At 38.0% G+C, this 21,842-nt stretch overlaps 1 protein-coding gene across 2 annotated transcripts in view; it reads left to right on the top strand.

Annotated features, from left to right (window-relative positions):
• The window catches only part of LMBR1 (limb development membrane protein 1), a 63,343-nt gene that overhangs the window by 3,496 nt on the left and 38,005 nt on the right, over positions 1–21,842 (top strand). For both annotated transcript variants that reach the window (XM_085227021.1, XM_010712392.2), the window contains exons 2-5: positions 8,583–8,655; positions 10,546–10,585; positions 12,861–13,000; positions 19,612–19,715. In XM_085227021.1, coding sequence (XP_085083147.1) covers positions 8,583–8,655; positions 10,546–10,585; positions 12,861–13,000; positions 19,612–19,715 — 357 coding nt within the window. The remainder of the gene's footprint in view (positions 1–8,582; positions 8,656–10,545; positions 10,586–12,860; positions 13,001–19,611; positions 19,716–21,842) is intronic.

The following is a 21,842-nucleotide window of genomic DNA, read 5'->3' as shown; positions in this document are numbered from 1 at the left end:
GAAGCTATGTATGCTTTTGGGGATTTGGTTTTTCCTTGTGTCCTATTTTTACATCTGTTTATACAACGTAATTAAAGTGTCCTGATTGCTGCTATAACTTTTCACAGCCAAACTCAAAGTAGTTAAGTGGGGGGTTCAGTTTCTTTGCTCCTCTGGCTTTACTTTGAAAAATATTTGTTCCCATTTGAGTCCTCTATTCAGCAATATTAGTTGGCTTTTTTTTTTTAAAGTTTACTAATTCTTGATAGCATTCTTCCGCTTAGAAAATGAAAAATTTTCAGTTTATAAAACCACGCACATGCACTTGATTATGAGGCTTCCTTAACAAAATCAGTGGTGTGCCTGTGCTTATGTATAGAGTGAGGGGAAAATGTGGAGAAAAATAACTAAGTGACTGTGGAATCATTAGTTAAAAAGCAAAGTAGATTTGGAAATGATTAAATATACTAAATACGACATGGGGGGGGTGGAGGAGGAAGCAGTCCCGGCAGAGTAAGTTTGAACTCAAAAATGCTATTTTAATTCCTTCATGCAAGTATAAGCAAATATTGGAACAGCTTTGTTCTCTTGCTTTCTATTGACACTTTTTGTCCTCTTGTGTTTCAGGGTAGAGAGGTGTTCAGGATTCTTCACTAGGATCTGGTGTGTGGCTGCTGCTGGTGTTTGTCCTGTATGTGGCTGTCGGAAGAGCGATTCCCTGGAGTGCTGTGTGCCTGCTGGCAGCCTGCTCTTGTTTGTGACCAGTTCTGCTTCCTTCAACTTCTGCTCTGGACAATAGCTGTGGTCCTTGCAGAGTGGTGTTTATGCCAGAAGTGATGATATTCTGGTTGTGGGCCAAGAGGAATATGCTGACTAGCAGCACTGGTAATTTTTAAAAACAACTTATTAAAAACAACTGATGTTTCTGTTTTTTGTAAAATGTCTTCTTGTTTGTTATACAGCCATATAGGGGACAAATGCCAGCAGTAACTGCATTACACTAGTTTATGTAGAAGAACCTCAAAGTTTGTGCAAGTTTATTTTATTCACTAACATCTCTTTTCTTCTTTTATCCTTGCAGTGGATATTTGTGGAGTACTTTATAAGTTGAACTGCTTCTTGCATCTCAAAAAATAATTTTGCTTAGCTTTCTCAGTATTTCCTCTTTTCCAAAACATTGTTGGGGGGGTGGTGAGGGGTGGAAGAGGGAAAGGAGTACTTGTGGCAGTGGCATGAGAAACAAGATAGAAGATTGCACATAATAACATAATTATATATATATAAAATGCTCGCAGCATCGTATTATCTTAAAAGTACACTTTTACTGGTAAACATGTGCTGTTTTGTGTTTGTGAAGCGGTGAGTCATCCTCTGGCTGCTGGTACTGAAGATCAGTGCTGGTGGATCCATTTGGAATCAATAGGTATCTCTAAACACTTGGCTTGGATGAGCAGATAGAGATGTGCTTATTCTCAAAACAAGCAACTTTTGGACAGTTTTGCTTTTTCTATTTACATAAAAGGAACAAGGAAGATGCAATTGTTAAAAGCTATTGCAGTTCAAAAGAATTTCTTTAGAAAGCTGATATGTGTGTGTGTTGTAGCAGTTGACCAAAAGGAAGGCCAATTTTGTGGAAGGTGCAGAAGTCTCTTTAAGACTTTAGATTGACTTAAATTGAATATTTTTTTTAAAAAATCTGTATGGGAAACATAAACTTGATAATGTCAAGGCGCAGGTAGGATTTGAGGCAAAGTTAAGAAACAGTGGAAGAACTGGCAGCAAATGAGCTCTGTTACTGATTATGACCGCAGATAAGTGTACCCAAAGTTGGGTTTTGTTTGGATAGCTGGTTGTGTTACACATGGACTGAATGAGATGGCAGGATGCATTGGAAAGAAAGGTGGGTTATTGTGAATGTCTCAGGCTTTGCTGTGATGTAGGGAGGGTGCTGGAACTTGTAAGTCCTAGTTCCTCTGAGAGAAGTCTTCAGGTTGAGCCAGGTAGTGATGAAAGTGCAGCTGTCAGAAGTGTGCTCCCAGTGAAGCTGTGGTAAGCAAGGGAGAGATTGGCTCTCGGTTAAAGAAAACTATTTGAACTACACATTTAATGCAGTGTAAGTTTACTAATTCTATTTAAAGGTTTCAAGTTATCTATTAATTCATATATTTTTAATGTGCTTTCACCTTTCCTGTATTGTCTTGTTTTCATATTTGATTTGGTATATATCTTCATTTTTGGAGGTTAGTGATCTTGTTGGGAAAACTTTGACTTCTGCAATGTTCTGTACTCTTTCCAGTCCCTCCAAGGCTGTAAATGTATACTTCTGTAAATGGCTATGGATACTGACTTCTTGGTAGTTAGTAGTGTGTGCAAGCATTTGCATGATGTTTAACGTGGGAACAGGACAGACTTTAAACATCAAGATTGTAGTTTGCTTTTGTGCATATAGCAATTAGCAGCATTGAATGATGCATCATGGTAAAAGCAAAGTATGTGACTGGGTAGAGATGACTTGGTACTGCTGCAGCTGACTTGTTGTTCACAAGACAAGAGGCGCCTCATATGTTTGATCCATCTCCACCTGTGCTCCCCTACTCTTTATTCCTGCCATTCTTCGTGTAAACAAAAGCACTTGCCAAGTGGAACAGTAGGAGGAAGGTTTTCAGCAGCTGTGTGGCATTTTAATGCACACTCAGACACGATAACAGCAGTAGGATGGGTGTGTAGTGCTGCGTTGTTTTATATTACAAAAATTAAAACTCAGTAGTGTAACAGAATCACAGAAACACCAAGGCTGGAAAAGACCTACAAGATCATCCAGTCCAACCATCCAGTTATCATCCAGATCTCACTAAACCTTATCCCTCAACAAATAGTCCAAATATCCCTTGAACACCTCCAGGGTTGATGACTCCACCACCTCCCTGGGCAGCCCATTCCAGTGCCTGAACATTCTTTCAGAGAAGTAATATTTCCTAATGTGCAGCCTAAATCTCCCCGGTGCAGCTTGAAGCCATTCCCTGTAGTTCTATCACTGTTTATACAAGAGAAGAGGCTGACTGTCATCTCACTACAACCTCCCTTCAGGTAGTTATAGAGAGCAGTAAGGTCTCCCCTGAGCCTCCTCTTCTCCAGACTGAACAATCCCAGCTCCTTCAGCCGCTCCTCATCAGGCCTGTGCTCCAGATCCCTCTCCAGCCTTGTTGCCCTTCTTTGAACCCGCTCCAGGGCCTCAGTGTCTTTCTTGTAGTGAGGGGGCCCAAAACTGGACACAGTGCTTGAGGTGCAGCCTCACCAGAGCTGAGTACAGGGGGACAATCACTTCCCTGTTCCTGCTGGCAACACTGTTCCTGATGCAAGCCAGGATGCCATTGGCCTTCTTGGCCACCTGTATGCACTGCTGGCTCACGTTCAGCTGAGCATCAATCAACACCCCCAGGTCCATTTCCTCTACACAGTCTTCCAGCCACTCATTCCTAAGCCTGTAGCATTGCCTGGGGTTGTTGTGGCCAAAGTGCAGGACCCAGCATTTCGTCTTGTTGAACTTTATGCCATTGGCTTCAGCCCAACTATCCAGCCTGTCCAGATCCCTGTAGGGCCTCACTACCCCCAGGGAGATCAACACTTCCAGCCAACTTGGTGTCATCTGCAAACTTACTGAGATTGCACTCAGTGCCCTCATCCAGGTCATCAATAAAGATATTGAAGAGTATTGAATTAACAGTACTACTATAGGTAATAGTTGGTCAAGCAAAACCACCACCAGTTCAGTTTTCAACTCTTAAGTATGTTCTTAAATGTGTTTTGCGGGTGTATTCTGCCTTCTCTTTCTTTCTATGCTGTTTTTTCTATTTAGGGAAAATGATGTGTTGCCATATAACAGCAAGAAGTGAAGGTACTCTCTGTTATGTCCATAGCCTTTTTTTTCTTGCATATGCTTCACCTAGAAATGCTGATGGGTGTGTAATAACAGTAGCTTTTCTATCTTTATCACTGACATAGTTGCTGCTTTGAAGTTTTCTTCCTTTCTTTATTCCTATTTTCTTTTTCATTTCGCTCGAGCACAGTACAACACTATCTTGTCCGTTTTGTCCAGGTTTACTTTGCCTACTCTAAGCACTGGTGTGCAATTAAGTGGGAAGAAGTGATCGTTTGTCCACTTGGATGCTTTTCTAGTAAGAAAGTTACATGTATGTTAAATCAAGTGAATGTGCTAAGGACTGTGAGCTCTTCTTTAATGAGAGTTTTGTGGTGGTTCCTTATTGTTAAAGCACTGTGTTCTGTAAGGTACCCAGCTTTTTCATAGCAGGAGGGCATCACTGGCTAGAGTGGGGTAGTTAACGAAAGAGGATGATGGTTTTCAATCTATGGCATTAGCTCCAAAGTTTTAAAGGTCATCAGCATGAACAAATTGATGTCAGCTGATCTTTATTAGTATTGGGATATGTACAAGGTAACTTGAGCTAGTTCAGACTTTTGTTACTTGTGTTTAATATTAGACTGCAGTGCCAGCCCCTCAGATGCACATAGCAACAAGCTGAAAAGCATGCAGTTCATCTCCAGCTTCATCCTCACAGGAACTGAGCTGTCTGGTACAGATCCAGAAGTATGATTTTCTGTGGAAGAGCTGGATATAAGACAACAAAATGCACTCCAGAAGTGGTTTCTCTTGGTGTGTCCTGTATGTAACCTCAGTAGAAACAGAGCACTTCGTTTCCTAAATGAATGTGAAAGACCTCCAGGAAAGGATGGGTTTGTTTGCTTGTTGAGCCAGATGCTTTTTTTTTTTTTTTCTTCCATGCAGAGAAACACAAATGAATTATTTACTCCCAGTTAAAAGGAAGACCCTAAATGTAGCACCACATCCATGTATTTTGTTTTCAGTTGCTGGGTGATAGTTAGAAGAAAAAAACCAAACAGCACATAACAAATTATGTTGCATAACTGTTGGGCTCTGACAATAAAAATTCTTACATTCTTGTTGGTTTCCTTTGTATTTGGGTGCACCTGGTCAATCAAAGATTGTGTGCTTGCCTTATAATGTGAGAACATGCCATGGTTAGGTTTGATATAGCTTCCTAGGAGCAGCCTAACTACAGCAGCATGATGACTGCTTTGTGCTTCTGTAAAATTAAAATAAATTCAAGGAAGTAAAAAATCTTAAAGTTGTAAGGTTTCTAATTAATGCCATTGGTGTCAGGAATCCTCATTAATCACAGCTGTGTACATTCTGTCTTCACTTTCCCTTTGCATCTTGAAGAGCTTAATTTGAGCTCCAGTGACAAACTTTGCAGAAGATTTTAGGTTATGAGCAATACAACTTGTCCCAGATTCACTGCATTTGCAGCAGCCTCACCTTTTGTCAGAGCTTCTTGCAGAGATGAACGATGGCATAGAACACTGTTTCTTGATTGAAAATGTGGTTTGCAGCATGATTTGGATTTAATAGCACGTTGTGGTGTTAGCTTATATATATTACTGTCATGTATAATACTTTTCTGAAGGAGAGCTTTTTTTTTTTAAAGAATATGGGTTCTTCCTTCACTAAAGATACCAGTGTACTTTTGTGCATGGTGTGCTTTTTAGAATGGTGTTCTATTTCAGTATGACTACCTGGATGCTTCTTAAGAACTTTGATTAGAAATAAAAGTTAAATGTGGAATTGCCCTGTTTTAAGTTTTAAAGGGGGGAAAAGAAAGAGTTGCTAGGAATTATTTTTCAGAGACACATGACTGTCGCTAGATTGTTTGCATATGCTAAGGGCTATATCCAGAGAATACATATAAATATGCTTCCTAAACTGAGTAGATATGCCTTTGTAGTGGAGCTTTGAAGTAAATAAGGAGCTGGTTGTAGTGTCTGTGGCAACAGATGTCCTATTAGGAAAAAATCTGCTATTCAGTTTCCTCAGGTCTCAGCATGAAGAGCATTCATGCTCAGCTTTGACAACGAAGAGAACTCTTGCTCTTGGGATGCACTCGTTTCTTTAGGAGATCTGGTAAACACACTGCATCAGTGGAACACAGCGCAAAGGACCTGGCTACCCTGAAATAGAGGCAGTGGAGATTAAGGTGTGTTTTCTAAAAGGGATAAAAAAGAGGTGGTGATGCACTTGAGCCCTGAAAACAAGTTTCTATCCCATGCTGAGAGCTGCTCAGCAGATGGGGAGAACAGCAGGGATGAATTCGGTGATTGGAGGATAATTCAATTGCTAACATGGTTTTTGGGTGAACAGATTGATGTATTTTGAGTGCAGAAGGGATGGCATAGTGCTGCTGGTAGCCGTGCCGGGTAGCCACGAGCCTACCTGGAGCACTGCATACAAGCTCACTCATTTGTAATTAAGAAACATGGACTGAAACTAGAACGAGTATGAACAAGTACTCTATTTTTTTGCTGCTGTACAAAAATACCTTGAAACAAAGAGCAGTGTGAGGAGTAAGAGCCTAGGATTGCAGTGTGACCGGACAGTGGAGTCTATTCTTTGGCTTTCATGGACAAACACATTCCTTTTTCTCATCCTAAAGGAGTTCTACTCTAAAAATAGTTAGGATGCTGGCTTTTGCTGCTCCCTTTGGAAAGCTGGTTGCAAACAGCTCCGTGGGTTCCACTGACTATAAATTGAGACTGGAGACACATTTTTTGAGTTTCCTCGACTTCTTTTGAACAGTACAACTTGTGAACACTTACTTGTTAAGAACCTGAAGATGAGAATTTGCTGCTTTCTTTTCTTTATTCATTAAAAATTCGATGTATTTTCAATGATAAACACGTCACCAAATATTTACAATGGGAATGTTTTTTTCTTCATTTTGACAGAAGTAGAAGGGTAATTACACCCAGATATATAGTTACACATTACTGCTGAGTTGTTAAGTAGTTGTCATCTAAGACCAGAAATGCAGCCTTTGACAGTTCATGTTACTGGGCAGCTTTCTCCTGCTGTGCCCTGCAAATAGGTTGGTTATCTCAGGGGTGTCTTCTAAGCACAACCCCACATTTTCACTGTAACCTTGCAATTGCAGCTAGTGTAAAGGGCACCTATTTTATTTGAGATTGCAGTCATGCTTATGTTCTTTTTTTTTTTTTTTAAATAAAAGATGGCTTAACAGTATTCTAGACAGAAACAAAGTTATTTGGGTCTTGTGGATTCTTTTTAAAAATAATTTTACTTGACCCTGTGTATGTCATACCTAATTTTCAAAGGTGGATGCCTAAAATTAGATGCCTCTGTCTGTCGGCTTGGTCTAATTTCAAAGGAACTGGAAACTTAAAGAAGGACTCTTTTCAGCACTGGCACTGTGTTACTGTTATTGACAGGACAGGCTGTGTTGGAGCGCTCTGAAAACCCAAGGTGCTTCTCAAGGTTTTTGGCCTTTCCAATTCAAAAGTATACCAGCATATTATTATTATTTTTTTTTATTAAATCACTTTTTGTTATTGAAGTTGCTTCTTTGAAGCAGTCTCTGGGAAGCTGGGGCAGTGAGCTCTATTTGGATGAAATAGTTGAATTCAAAGACGTAGTTGTGAAATCTGATTTTTAGCATCAGTATTTTGGACGTCACCACTGTGTGTTGTCAGTTCAGAATGAGCTCAGTTGCCACTTCAGACCTATGGCATGGTACTATTGCTGGGGAGAGCACATAAGGAAACTACAGCCATGCTCATTCTCTTGGCTGTGCTTTGATTCTTATCTGTCTGGCTGCATGAGAGAAATAACACCACTAGTTTACTTTTATTTGTATTTTTTTAATAAGTCTTTCTTTCCTGATGGGGAGTTGGAACTTGATGATCTTCAGGGTCCTTTCCAAGCCAAGCTGTTCTATGATGATAGGCAACAGATCTTTAAAGAACCAATTAAAGAAGTAGTTTAAGTGCTGCCTCGTGAAGCAATTTTGCAATTTCAGATCAAAGTGGAGATTAAAACTCAATTTGGAGCAAAACATACCAGAGTTCTAATGTTACGATCTGCTGATACAGGCAGAACTGACTGAAAAGCCTATGCAGGCAGTAGGGTGAACTCTCTTAGTTAATAAAACTTCCTAAAACAATTTGGGCTTATTCACTTAACTGCTGTGTTCTGAGACCTTGGTGACTGCTGGTATTGTGCACAAGCAAAAGGAGATAGAAAAATAGTCTTAATCATTAGGGCTACCTCAAGTAATTTCTCAGTCTTTGTGCATAGGTACTGTGTTTGCAAGCTAATAAAAATGAACTACACTGCTGGTATGCAGCACCTTACTGTTATTGTTAAAAAAAAAAAAAAAAAAAAAAAAAAGAAGAAAAGAAAAACCCCAAACACACACAAAACAAATATAAAATACTGCTACCGATAGGGCTTTTTTTTGTTTCCATTTTAAGGCAAAAACTGATGGACTTGTAGTGGATTACTATAATAGTATTACTTTGAGTTGTTCTTACTGGTTTAACTGTATATTAATAAGATAGAAACCATAAAATCAGTGCTAATTTTGTGATAATGGTACCAGTGTTTCTGTTGATCTGCATTGAACTTTAAATTATTGATACTGTATTTTCTGTTTATTTTTTATTATAGCCCAGGCATTTTTCACAATTTAAAAAATGCAACTTTTTTATTCCAGATCTGTTTCCTCCTATTTGCTGTTCTCTACATAGTGTCCTACTTCATAATCACAAGATACAAAAGAAAAGCAGGTAAGCAAGAAGTTGTTAATATATTCAAAGTTTGTTTTATTTTTTGAGTGAATAGGTGATTCCTTTCCTCTCTGCTACCATAAGAAAAGCAGGAGAACCTGCCTGGATCTCTGATGAAATGTGTTTCTCTCGCTGCTGTACCATGTGCTGATCTGTTGGTATATGTTGCTGTCTTACCTTTGTCTGCTCCCTTTGTCCTCACGCCATGAGTTCTCCATCCCTTCTGTTGTGCCAGCTCTAGCACTCCTTGGAGCCTTCAGTGTGCATTAAAGGCAACAGATCTTTAAAGAACCAATTAAAGAAGTAGTTTAAGTGCTGCCTCATGAAGCAATTTTGCAATTTCAGATCAAAGCGGAGATTAAAATCACTTTGGAGTGAAGGGTGGAAACACATTGAAGTGTCTGTAAAGATCAGTGAATGCCTCAGCTGGTCCTTCATGATTGAGTGGGAATATGTGGTTGGGGGGGAGGAGGTGGGCATGGCCACAACCTGTTTCATTATGACACTGTGGCAGCCTGGATTTTAACTGTTTTGAGACAGAAGAAAGGGGAGAATTTCAAGAAGGAAATTCTGCCTCTATTGCCTTCAGATCTTCTTCTCCTTTCATGTAGTCTTTGCTAGAATCAGTGTCTTTTAGTGTCAAAATCAAATTCAGAACTCTAGCTGGTAAATGAAAAGGTTGCCAGTACTACTGAAGGGAAGTAGTAGATTTAGTGTAATGATTTTGCTTTGTTCAGGTGTAGTTGTTTTGGTGTTCTTCCTTAACCTGTTCTTTATGACCTCCTCACAGAATTCTTATAATTCTTATAATAATTTTTTCCCTTACTTTTGAAACACTGTATGTCTGAAACTAATCTGTAATCTGTAGGGACCCCTGTCATTTTCTTCTATCTCTTCTAGAGGCAAATACCATAAAAATATGTATACAGCAGCAGAATGTTTGACTCTTGATGGCTTATTTGGGACTTGATGCACAGTCAGTCATGCTGGAAAAATATTTGCGTGCCTCAAGATGTTGATGCTTCAAATTTGGGTAGAAACTGATTGTTGGACCTGTTAGAATGTTTATTTCACAGATGGATTTGTATATAAGATAAAAAGTAAAATATTAAATAAATTTAGTGTTTTTTTTTTTTTAAATGATATATGCTCTTTAAATGTAGTGAATAATTAAGTGAATAAAATGTAATAACTTGTTATCCTGGTATGTATTCTGGATGTTACAAATCTGCTGCTATTTGGAGGTGGGGAGAAAGAATTGGTTTGACAAACTGTTGGCTGTAAGGACACTTCCTTTTTTGGCAGTTGATCTCATCAGCTAGAGAGAAGAAATGCTTGCAGCTGTCATTACTTTTTGAAAGTTTTGTGACTGTTTACATAGACAAATTTCATTTGCTTGCTGGAATCTTATTGATAAGTTTGTAGACTTAGCACTTCTGGAGTTTTCTGGAAAAGTTGTTTCTACAACAACTTCTCTAGCTAAAGTAGTTCATGAGAAATCTGCACTTGATCTCTGAAAATGCCATAAGATTCCCATCAAAACAGCATCAGATTCCACTCAAAGAAATGGAAGCAGAACTCCTGTTCTTATGAAATTATCCTGCAAAAGTACACGTGTTGGTGACTACACGTTTGAGTGTCCACAAACACCTGGTTTGTTTCTTCTTAAGTTGAAAAATAATTTTTGAGTAACCTCATGGAAAACCTCAGACTTTAAAGAAAAAAGCTCACTCTAAGATGGTATCGAATGTATAAATAACACCAAGAGGTACAGACAAGGGTATAAGGAATAGAAGGGTTTAAGTGATTGACCTCTTTTATTTCAAAAAATTGGAATGTACAACAACAGATTTTCCTTTACTGGCTCCAATTTATTTATTTTTTTTTCAGATGAGCAAGAGGATGAAGATGCCATAGTTAACAGAATATCGTATGTATAGCTCTCTTTTTAAGACTTTTTTCCTGAATATATGATAGGAATTGTGTATGCTTCCAAATCAAGTAAAAATCTGTTTGAAATGTGATGACAAATAAATGGGACTTTCATAGGGCAGAGGAAAAATTTGATTAGGTGGCACCTTGCGTTCTGAAAGGCGTAATGACAGAAGGCAGTTTGGTGTAGGGCTTCTTTCACGTGTGCCCTTCCTGGTAAGCACTATGTTGGTCAAAAGGTTGCATGGGGACCTGATGCTAGAGGTACAGTGCAGTACAAGGTTTGCATCTAAGTTAAGGTGTCTAAAGTGTAGATGTTCATATATGAAATATGTCCCACTGTTCTACTCCATGGCAATCTTGTCAAGGGGAGCAGTGGGTTCTGGGGAGCAACTTAACTCAATGAAGTAGACATCTGCATTTGATCATCTGAAGAGTGCTTATAAAAGAATAATGAATGGAAGTGAAACTCTTGCCAGGCCTGCTGGTCTGCCAGAGACTGTCCTCTTCCTGTTCTTTTTAATAAAGCTAGATATTAATCTCTCCTACTTAGCTATATCTGAAGATTTAAAGAACATCTGTGAGCTGTTGCTGCCCTCTCAGTTTTGTAATTTGCAAAACTCTGTGGGTTTGCTGCTGACTTATTATAATGTTCTTAGCTCTTCTGTGGTGGTACTGTCATCTTGTTGGAAGGAGAGCTCCACTGCATGTTTTATTGATTTGTCTTGTACTCTGGGAAAGTGCCGAGTACATTGCAAGCTGTTCACTTCTGATTGTGCACTTGTGGCAAGCTTGAAAGGCGCACGAAGATGAAGCAAATCTTAGACATGGTTTGCCCACTGATGTCTGATATTTTTCTATGAATTTAAAATACTTGTTTGCCACAAGGCCTTCAGATCAAGAGAGGTAAAAACTACTTACTTTTCTAGTGTAGGAAGTCTCAGCTGTAATTTAGGGAACAGGTTCTCTCCTCTGCTTTAAAAATGCAGTGAATTAAAACTCTTCTAGATTGAATGGTTTTTGTGACAGCAGTGATCGTAGCCTGACTCTGAATTTTTCAGCATCCAAAGAGTAAAATAACAGGTAGCTGTTATGTCCTGCATCTTCTTTCCTAGTTTAGCTTATAAATATAACAAATAAACATTGTAAATTCGTAAGACTGAATAAGACTGCAGTGTAGTCAGGACAGCATTAGCACTTCAGAATAATATCTTTTCATTGAAATTGGTGGGCATGTTATTTTTCAGAAAGCAATGACTGTCAAACGTGCAGATAGGTATTTGTTTGCATAGCACAGTTTTTAGGACTTAAGAGGTGGGTGGGGGAGAAAACAGTCAAACTGCAGTAGTGTCGTAGAATATAATGTGTTAGGTTTCACAATTCTGGTTTAGAATAATGCAGTATCCTTAAGAAAAAGAAAAGTAGCTCAAACCAACAACAAAAGCATATAGCAGTACCTTCTTCTGAAATGAAATTAGCTACACTGACTTTCTTCTGCAAATTAAGTACTGAATAATTAAGTAATGAATAATAGATTTGCAGAGACTATTATGGAAAAGTAACATTTCTGTAAGTAGCTTATTGACTTTCCTGTTATAAACTCAGATAATTCCCAATTTCTTTGTTATGCAGCTTTGTTCTGTCAGTGGATTTGTTCTGTAAGAATGTTTTTGCCTTTTTTTCTGAAGAGCACAGTTCTTTCCAATGCCACAAGATGGCATTTCATTTGAATTGTATTTGTGATCTGAAAGGAATAAGATTGAATACTTTACATAATCCTAACGGTGCCTGTGTATTGACTTTGCAGTTACCAATAAACCCCAAACTGTGAGATGATATTCAAATATGTCATTTGTGAAAGAAAAGCGGCAATTATTTGTTTGATGTTAATATATTTGTGTAATTGTACCCATTTTGTAGACGCTAAAAAGCTGCTCTGCTTTTAAAAAAGTATAATAAGAATTCAGGGGGAAATAAAAAGTCAGAGGAATTATCAAAAGAAATTTCATGAATTTCAGCAATTTATCTTGTAATTTTGAATGCATACAATTCCAAAGAGGATTACTAGTTAGTTACTAGTAATTAATTACTAGTAAGTATTTCAGTGTATTCTGTAAACTACTTGGTATTAGAATTTGCTTGTTTGATGTGAAATATTGTGGAAATCACAGGATTGCCTTCAGATACCAGATAACAGGTAGCTAACTGCTTTGTTTAACCCTGTTCAGAGCATGTTGTTGTTGGTAACAGTGGTACATTTCTTTAAATTTCAGGCTGTTCTTGAGCACCTTCACTCTAGCAGTTTCAGCTGGTGCAGTCCTGCTTCTGCCTTTCTCAATAATCAGCAATGAGATCCTGCTTTCTTTTCCACAAAACTACTATATTCAGTGGTTAAATGGCTCACTAATTCATGGTTAGTACTCAGCATAATGTAATTAAAATGGATATCTTCATTATTTTTAATCTAATAACACTATTTACATTTGAGTTGTTAGATGAATTGTATATTTTCTTGGTTAGTTGGGTTTGCTGCTGGATTGTGCATCATAAAAATCTGTTTTCATTGTTCTGTTGTTTAATCCCTTCAAGCCTGAGTAATTCTTTAATAAACCAAATTGTCTGCTTTGAATACTGTTGTAAATTAGACCTACCTGAGCCTAAGTAACTTGAAAACATACTGTTAAACTTCCTGGTGTGTAAATGCAAATTTCATAAGCCTGTTTGCTTATGATGATGATAACTTTGTATATAAAGGACATATTTCATTTGAAGAAACATGCTAGCTATGAGCAGTTACGATTAGACAGTTAAATTCAACTCTTAATTGTTTGTAAGCAAGGAAAATCAGAATGTAAATGTATCAAGCATAATAAAGAGGCATGATAAAAATGCAACTTGTTTTCATTGAAACAGTTCAAGAAGAGTAATTTCTGGAAACATACTTGCAGGGATGATGCCTTGAGCTTTGTATTCTTTCCAATACTGATTAATATGCTTGAGTGTAAGAAAATATATGTAATGAATACTAATTTGAAAAGTTCTTGCACACCTCTATGTGTCTGAGGGAAATAGCTAGTGGAACATGATGTTCTTCAATGCACTTGATCGGAGGAAGGAGATAATGTGTTATTTCAGAGAGTATTAATTTATTTCAGAGGTACTTAATCTGAAATCATAAAATCATAGAATCACCAAGGTTGGAAAAGACCCACAGGATCACCCACTCCAACCATCCATTGATCACCAAAGATCTAAAACTAAATCATATTGCTCAACACAATGTCTAAATGTTCCTTGAACACCTCCAGGGTTGGTGACTCCACCACCTCCCTGGGCAGCCCATTCCGGTGCCTAATGAGTAAAGTTAAGATGATGATTGGGCTCTGCATTGAATTGCACAAAATCGCATGAAATCTCATTTTTTGTTTGGTAAAACACACTTCAGTAAGACATCTGATAATATGCATAGCAAATTCCTGAATTTCCCCATCCCCCAACTTGGAAGGTTTCATTAATGAGAAGAAGTAAATTTACAACAGATTTAATGTGTAAAGCCAGGAGATAAAGCATATCATCTGTTATCTTTCTGAAATTAGTTGAGTATTTTTTTTGTGTGTGATGTAGATAGCAAAACAAGAAAATAAGAGAAATTATGGGATAAAGACATACTTTAAGGAAATGCACTCTGTACTGTTCAGGAAGTGGGATGTCATTGGAGAATGCCCCAGAGACGAAGCAGCCCAGGAGGGATGCTTATTTCCAGGGATAACCTCCTTAAAGTGCTGTAAGAGTGCAGCCTAGTGTGCATAACAGCAAGTAGGTGTGGTGTGATACGGGCTGATTTGGCCTAATGGGAACTCCTGAGGTCAAATCTGAAGAGGAGTTTCATAGATGGTAGAAGTGGGGATGAGCTGCCTAGGAGGAGTATAGAAATAGCACCTGGGTTAATATTCTGGGGTGAAATTAGGGAAGCCTGATTTCCTAACTGGGACATAGGGACACATACACAGTAGGATGAAGGAAAGCATCATCCTGATGTTAACTTGAGGTAGTTCTTGCCTCAGTTTTTGCTGGCCAAGTCTGCTTTAGGATTTCGCAGGTCTCTGTGCCAAATTGTGGCACAAAGGGGGAGGCAGGGGAGGGTAGAGACTCTGAGTGTTGTAGGAGAGGACTGTGTTAGGTAATGAAAGGGAACAAACAGATCAGTGGGCTGCATCCCTGGGTGCAAAGAGATTCTGGAAAAGAGAAAACTCAGGGAGCTGACTGCAGTATTTACTGACCTACACGGGGATGTAGAGAAAAGAGCCGGATTCTTTTCTGCTGCATGCAGTATGAAGCAAGATACAATGTGTGCAGGACATAAGGGAAATATGCTTCACAATGGATGGTTAAAAGGCCATCTTGGAAATTTTCCAAAATTTAACTGGCTAAAGCTTTGAGTAGCCTGACTGGACTTGCAGATTATCTATTTTAAGTGAGAGATCAGGCTCCATGACTTCAAAGTTTTTTGGTAGTCACACATGTAATAGGGTGCTGCTAGTTTAGCATGTCTCCTACTTGACGATGGGCTTTTTAGCTGTTCAAGCAGTTACATTCTTCTCTCTCAAACACGGGAAAAAGAGACTGTTTCATAGGAAATAATCCTTCACACTGTGTCTGAGTTTACTCTGGGGAGAATACAGTGTTGCAGAGGATGAAAGTTCTATACCGAGCAATTCTGCAGTACTCTATATGTTAGAGTTCTTACAATACTTCAGAAAACGCAGGTTACTTGGAAATCTGCTGAAAAAATGTATTTTTCAGATAGTAAGGCCTCTGAATTATCCTGTGAGCATCATCTTTTGATTTAATAGTCATAGAATCATAGAGTGGCCTGGGTTGAAAAGGACCACAATGATCATCGAGTTTCAACCCCCTGCTATGTGCAGGGTTGCCGACCACCAGAGCAGGTTGCCCAGAGCCACATCCAGCCTGGCCTTGAATGCCTCCAGGGATGGGGCATCCACAGCCTAAAGTTGCAGTCTTTATGCCTGCATGGTGTCGTGTACATTTCCTAAGTCCAATAATAATGGCCAACATGAGAGGCAGTCAGCATCTGTGTGTTTCCAAGTTCGATCAAAGCTGATACTAGTGATAGAGGTGACTGAACTAAAACAGGATTTACCTCAATTGGTGTGAAGCCATCAAAGAATTTTTGCAGGTTTCAGGTATGACGAGGGGCTTCTCAAACTTCTCCTCAACTCGGTGTTTATTTCAAAACTTACCTTTGGAAGGGGCTCCCTCTTGTGGCGTTCACTGGGTTTGCAGAGTAGTGTTGCTTTGCTTTGTAAAACCCTGTTCCCATGAATGAATAGTCTACCTTCTTGAAGTGATTTATAAATAATATGTCCTGAGAGGTGATAGAGAAAATGTTACTATCTCTGTAACTGTCTAGTATTGCTTTTATTTATTTATTTATTTATTTATTACTGTTCTGCAAATGTTACTGAATGGGAAAATTGGTATTGCTTTAAAATGCTTGTCTTAATTTATCAATTGCACATACGGTCTGAGATACTTAATTGTAATCTTAAGGTGTGTTGTTTTTACAGTTTGCTATTGCTTTAGTTTTGTCGTATAGAATAAACCCATAGAATTAAGTATGTGCTTTCGTTTTTGAAACTAGGAAGACGGCCTTTAGCTAGGCCCAGATTAAATAATCTTAACTAATGTGTATTGAGCTAAAGCCAGACGGGGTTGAGCTTCTAACAGCTGTAAAGTGTTCACTTGTGCTGTTGTTAGGTACAGCCACCAGGTGGAGGTAGAATGCAAAGAAACGGTCATGAATCAGAAAAGAATTGCTGAGGCTCTTCTATGGATGCCAAAGACCAAATTTTTAATTTCTGTTTTATTCACTTATTTCTTTGGGGATTTTCTTAAATCACTGAAAAACTGTTTAAGGAAAAAAAGAGACCTTCCCCCAAAACAAACCACTAGAACTGCTTAAAGCTTTATGTATGTTAAGATCTGCAAACGTCTTAGGCAGTTTCACAATCTATATAATAGCAGCTATTTATTTTCTGGGTGTATTTTAATTTGATTTCTTATCCTAATTTGATAACTTAGAAATGTAATAGGGGAAGAAGGCCCTCTGTGTTCAGTCAGTGAAGTGGGTGGAAAGAAAGAGAAATGAGAACCCATTGAAACGTATGCATACATATATATGTGTATGTATGTCATCAGCACTACAGCACTGTCCTTACCTCTCATAATGTTGTATTTCTGTTGTATCTTTGCAGTTTAATATTATGTATCAGCTGCTAATGTGTAAATTTTAGTTTTCAACTTCTTAGGCATCACTTGATATGTGTACCACCATCCCATCTCTTAAAATGCTCTGTATGTATTATATGCATCTCTTAGCACTGTTTTGATCTGTAGATGCATGTAACACAGCTGACGAAATTTTGACAACTGTGTATACAGTTTTAGTTCAGTTTGTTAGTGGCAGATGTATTTTCCATTAGAGAAAATATCTGAATTAGGAAGATTCCTACCTCCCCATCCCTTCCCCCCCACAAAAAAAAACAAAATTGGGTAATATTTCAGCTCAAAAACTTCTGTACATTTTCTGGAGGAGTGAGTGTGTATATATGTGTTTATACCTACATATATATAAAGATATACACACATAAACAGACCTCTTGTTATTGTATTTCTGATCAGGACTTCTGATTCTATTTTTCCTGATGTTGTTGTGTGTTAATTAATGTTCCTTACATGGTAACAGGAGCTTCCTGACAGCAAATTCTAAAGAGAAAAATCCCCCTCTTTGTTAGCTAGGTTTAGATACCTTCAGGCAGTCTGTTTTCTTTAGCATTTCAGTATTGTATTTCATGCATCTTTTGGGCTTTTCTTGTCTTACTTTGTATCACTTATTTGGCTAAGCTTGTGTCCTGGCACTATCAACTGATGAAGTACATTCCCTGTCATTTTTTTTCTCCTTTAAATTTTAATATTTTACAGGGAAAAAACATGAGTCTGGTAAAAGTCTTTTTTTCTTCTTTTACTTTTCATTTTTGTTCCTTTTTAAGGAGTGAGTAGGTGAAGATAACTCCTAACCATTCCACATTTTGTACTAAATACAGGGATTTTATTCCATAATGACTTCTCACACACCTCTTCCTACTTTTTCCAAACTGGACAATTTTTAGAAAGGAAACAAGCCTGTATGTGAGAAGGAAGGTGGTATTTTGATTTTTCTTTATTTTTTTTTTATCATGGAGGATTTCAGGTGATATACTAGTCGTGTAGAATTGTGGATACGTGTGTGTTTTTCTCAACTACAAAATAGAAGCTGTATTTTCGGATGCAGTACTTGTAACACTAGCTAAACCTGATAGCTACACTAGTATGAAATTGCAGGTTAAGCTGTAATGCTTCTTAAGAAGAAACACAGCATCATGTAAACATCTGATAGGATGATGTTGATGAGTTCGTCTTTATTTCAGAACATGCCCATGTTATCTTAATAAAATAGATAGCCTTAATGAAGATCAGTTATCACTTCAGATTGCTTCTTAAACCTTTTCCCTTCCTGCAGATGTCACATGTGTTTTACAGATGTCCTAGCAGTAAGTCAGTTGCTGGCTTTTCTTCTAAGTCAGAGTGGTTGAAGTTGGAAGGGACCTCTGGAAATTGTCTTGTCTATGCCCCTGCTCAATGTAGTCTGTTAGAAAAGAATGGAAATTGTAGAATGCTTCTGGGCAACCTGTTGCAGTGTTTGACCACAATGACAGTAAAAAAGATTTTTTTTTTTTTCCTTCTTGTTTTTTGTTTGTGCTTGTTGCCTTGTCTCCTTTCACTGGAGACCACTACGAGAAGTCTAACTCTGCTTTCTTACCATCTCCCCCAACAGATATTTATATACATTGGTAAAATCAGCTCTTTTTTCTTGAAGATCAATTATTTTTGGGGTCCTTTAGGCTTGTTAGAATATATTGTATGGAGGAGCCCACAGCTGGATTCAGCATTCCAGATGTACATCACCAGTGCTGAGTAGAGGAAGAGTTACTTCCTCTGGAGTACTGATAGCACTTCTCCTAATGCAACAAAGGATGCACTTAAATGTCTTTGTTGCAAGAGCTCCTGTTCAATTTGGTACCTGATAAGACCTCAGAAGCCTTTTCTACAAGGCTGTTTTCTCACCAGTTGGTCCTCAGTGTGCTCCTTCTGTTGTCACTGGCAAACTTGCTGAAGATGCACTCCTTCCTATCATCCAGGTCATTAATAAAGATGTTAACCTCAGTTAACTCCAGGGGTGCACCAGTGGTGCCTGGCTTCTAGCTTGACTTTATGCTGTTACTCACAACCTTTAGATCACAAAAGCTCAGCCAGTTTTCAGTCTGCCTCATTGTCCAGTTGTCTATCCCATATTTCATGAGCTACTCCATGGGAATGTTTGGGGAGATGATGTTGAAAGCATTACTAAGGTTCAGATAGTCTACTCTCCTCTTACAACTGAGCTAATTTTATCAGTGTGGGAGCAGTTGTTGTTACTGCAGTCTTTCAGTTTGGAGGTAGTGATAATATTTTTCAAAATATCCACAATTTGTCTAAGTTTCTCTGAAGGAAAAATGTGTGAGATAGTGAATACGTAGAACTAAATTTTTTGAGATTTGCTTGTGATAAAGTACTTTTTTCCTGAAATTTATTTTTTGAATACACCAAAAAGTGGGATATAGTGAAAGTAGTCAACCTGATTTTGCAACCTGTTTCCCAAGATTTCACCCAGTTTCCCTCTTGAAGTTGGTACCCACTTCTTGTGCAAAGCTTATAATGCAGAATGATACGAGTATTTTCTTTTTTAAGCAGTGACCCATAGATAGACATGTATCCATTACACTCTGGTTTCTGTTAGTACTTAAATGTTTGCTTTGTTGTTGTATGTAACAAAGGAAAATGTAACATAACTGACTTCTAATATACATTACAAGTATATAATGTAATGTAATTGTAATGTAAACTTTTTCTTGTTCATTTCAGGTTTGTGGAATCTTGCTTCTCTTTTTTCCAATTTATGTTTGTTTGTATTGATGCCCTTTGCCTTTTTCTTCTTGGAATCAGAAGGATTTGCTGGCTTAAAAAAGGTAGGAAAATGCTATTAAATGCACATGGAGTATTTGCAGTACATGTTCCATTCTCAGTCCTCTTTTCTAGTGGAACAAGTTACAGATTTGGGAGGGCTTCTGTGCTGGGTTGTGTATGCTTATGTGAATGTGTATATACAGATGTGCCAACTTGAACAAGCAGATGAACTGAGTGCACTATACGTGGTTGTGAGTAATCTTTAGGAAAAGTCCCATGTATGCTCACATCAAGAAAAAACAAGAAAGTGGTTTAACATGTGGTTTGTTATTTAAGAGTGTTTTAACTGAGGTTTTTTTGAGGAAGATAATTTAGTTGGGATGTTTTTTAAACAAACAAGTTCAATCAATGCACTGGAAATAAAGCAGTGGGAAGAAGTACAGGCTTCTTGATGGCTGATTAAATAACATGAATTGGAGAAAACTGAAAAGTGTGATGTGTGAGTTCTAAAAGCCAGAATGTTACAAAAAAAGATTTTATTTAGAACAGTTCAGTTGAAAGAGAACTCCAGAAATCATCTGCCTGATCCCTACAAGGCTAAGCAATAGTTTAAGCATTTTATTAAGTGTATCATCCAAGTGCTTCTTGAGCACTGATATGCGTGGGGCTTACTGTGACCAGCATTAACAGTATGTTAAGAAAGCTATCTTAAATGAGTAGAAAATAACAAACAATTTTCAAGTTTATTGAAAGTAAAGTTGAGAGGACTGACTTCTGATGAAGCATGGAACTTGGGAAAGCAATTTCTCAATAATGTGATAATAATAATACATGAATAATAATGTGATCTAAAGAAATGTAATGAAATATTACCGTAATGAGAGGCACAGCAAAATGTAAATGGTGAACATCAAATGACTGAAATGAGAATGACTGTCTGGGGACCAGTTGAAGCACATGCTTTTATTAGTTTTCATCATCCAGAAGATAACAGTTTTTGTTTTTAATGATACTGTGCTTGAGGGGATTCCACACCCTTTGGATGATAGCTAGTAGAAAGCGAAGGATTTTGGAAAGTGCCCTGAAATAAGGAAAATGAAACGAATGAGCACAGAAGACTATTGAGATATCAGTAGTTTGCATGTAAAATCAGCAAGGTGATGATTGTGGTGGGGAGGAAAACAGAATTCTTGGTTGCGTTGACAAGGCCACATGCAGAGAGGTGAAGTCACTTTTTATTCTAGTGGAATTGGGAAAGTGCAACATTCAGTTTGGGATTGTTGAGTTCATATAGACACTTGAGGGAACAAGGGAAAAACAAAGAAAGTATTCTTGGAAAGCATAGCATGGAGGAAACTTCAATTCAGAAGAAATAATGAGAAGAATTAGGGATTGTATTCTACAGTTGAAGCTTCTGGTAGATTACATAGGCTGAGCAAGATGGCTCTGTCAGAATGGACCTGTGGGACCCTACTGGGATGATGTGTAAATACCTGTCTGGTATCCTGTTTTACTGACTGAACTGTAGATGTACGCAAATTACTGCAGTGTAAGCTTGGGTGACCACGCTAAGAGTTCAGTTCTGAAGTCTGGCAGTGGATTAACTGTTATCTGTATTACTGTGTTTAGTTCTACTTACCCAATCTTGTCTGCAGAACGTTCTGCTTTCCAGTCCTTCCTTCTCTTCAGATATCCATAGGCCTAACAACACATTCAGCAGCTCAGTTTGTCCTTTCAGTTTTCAAGTGGACAGTGTCCCATTTTGCTTTTTTGCCTGCGTCTAGCTACAGTTAATGTATTTCAGAAGTAGGTTGGCTACTCTTAGTCAAGCTTGTTCTTGGTTGGAGTGCTGACAAGAATTATTATTTTTCCTTCAGGCACTATATGTACAATGTGTTCCCTTCACTTGTAGATTTCTGTTGACTGCATTGTGTATCCTAGCTGCCTTAGACTTGGAATTTACATTAAACTTTGAAAGTTATGTTGTAGATGTTAAACATATGAATGAGGTTTGTTGGTAGCTAGTAGCAAGATAAATAGGGTCACCTTTACATATGTACACTTCAGTGAGATAAAACCATAATCTGTCTGTAGATGTCAATAAAAGACTTCCCTTATATTTTAACACATTGGTTAACACTTTCTCTTCAGTGAAGACTTTGAAACCATGATTACCTTGTAAAATTGTG

Source organism: Meleagris gallopavo, chromosome 6 (genome assembly GCF_905368555.1).
Source record: "Meleagris gallopavo chromosome 6, MGAL_WU_HG_1.1, whole genome shotgun sequence".
Classification (NCBI taxonomy): Eukaryota; Metazoa; Chordata; class Aves; order Galliformes; family Phasianidae; genus Meleagris; species Meleagris gallopavo.
This window is presented reverse-complemented; position numbering and strand designations above follow the sequence as displayed.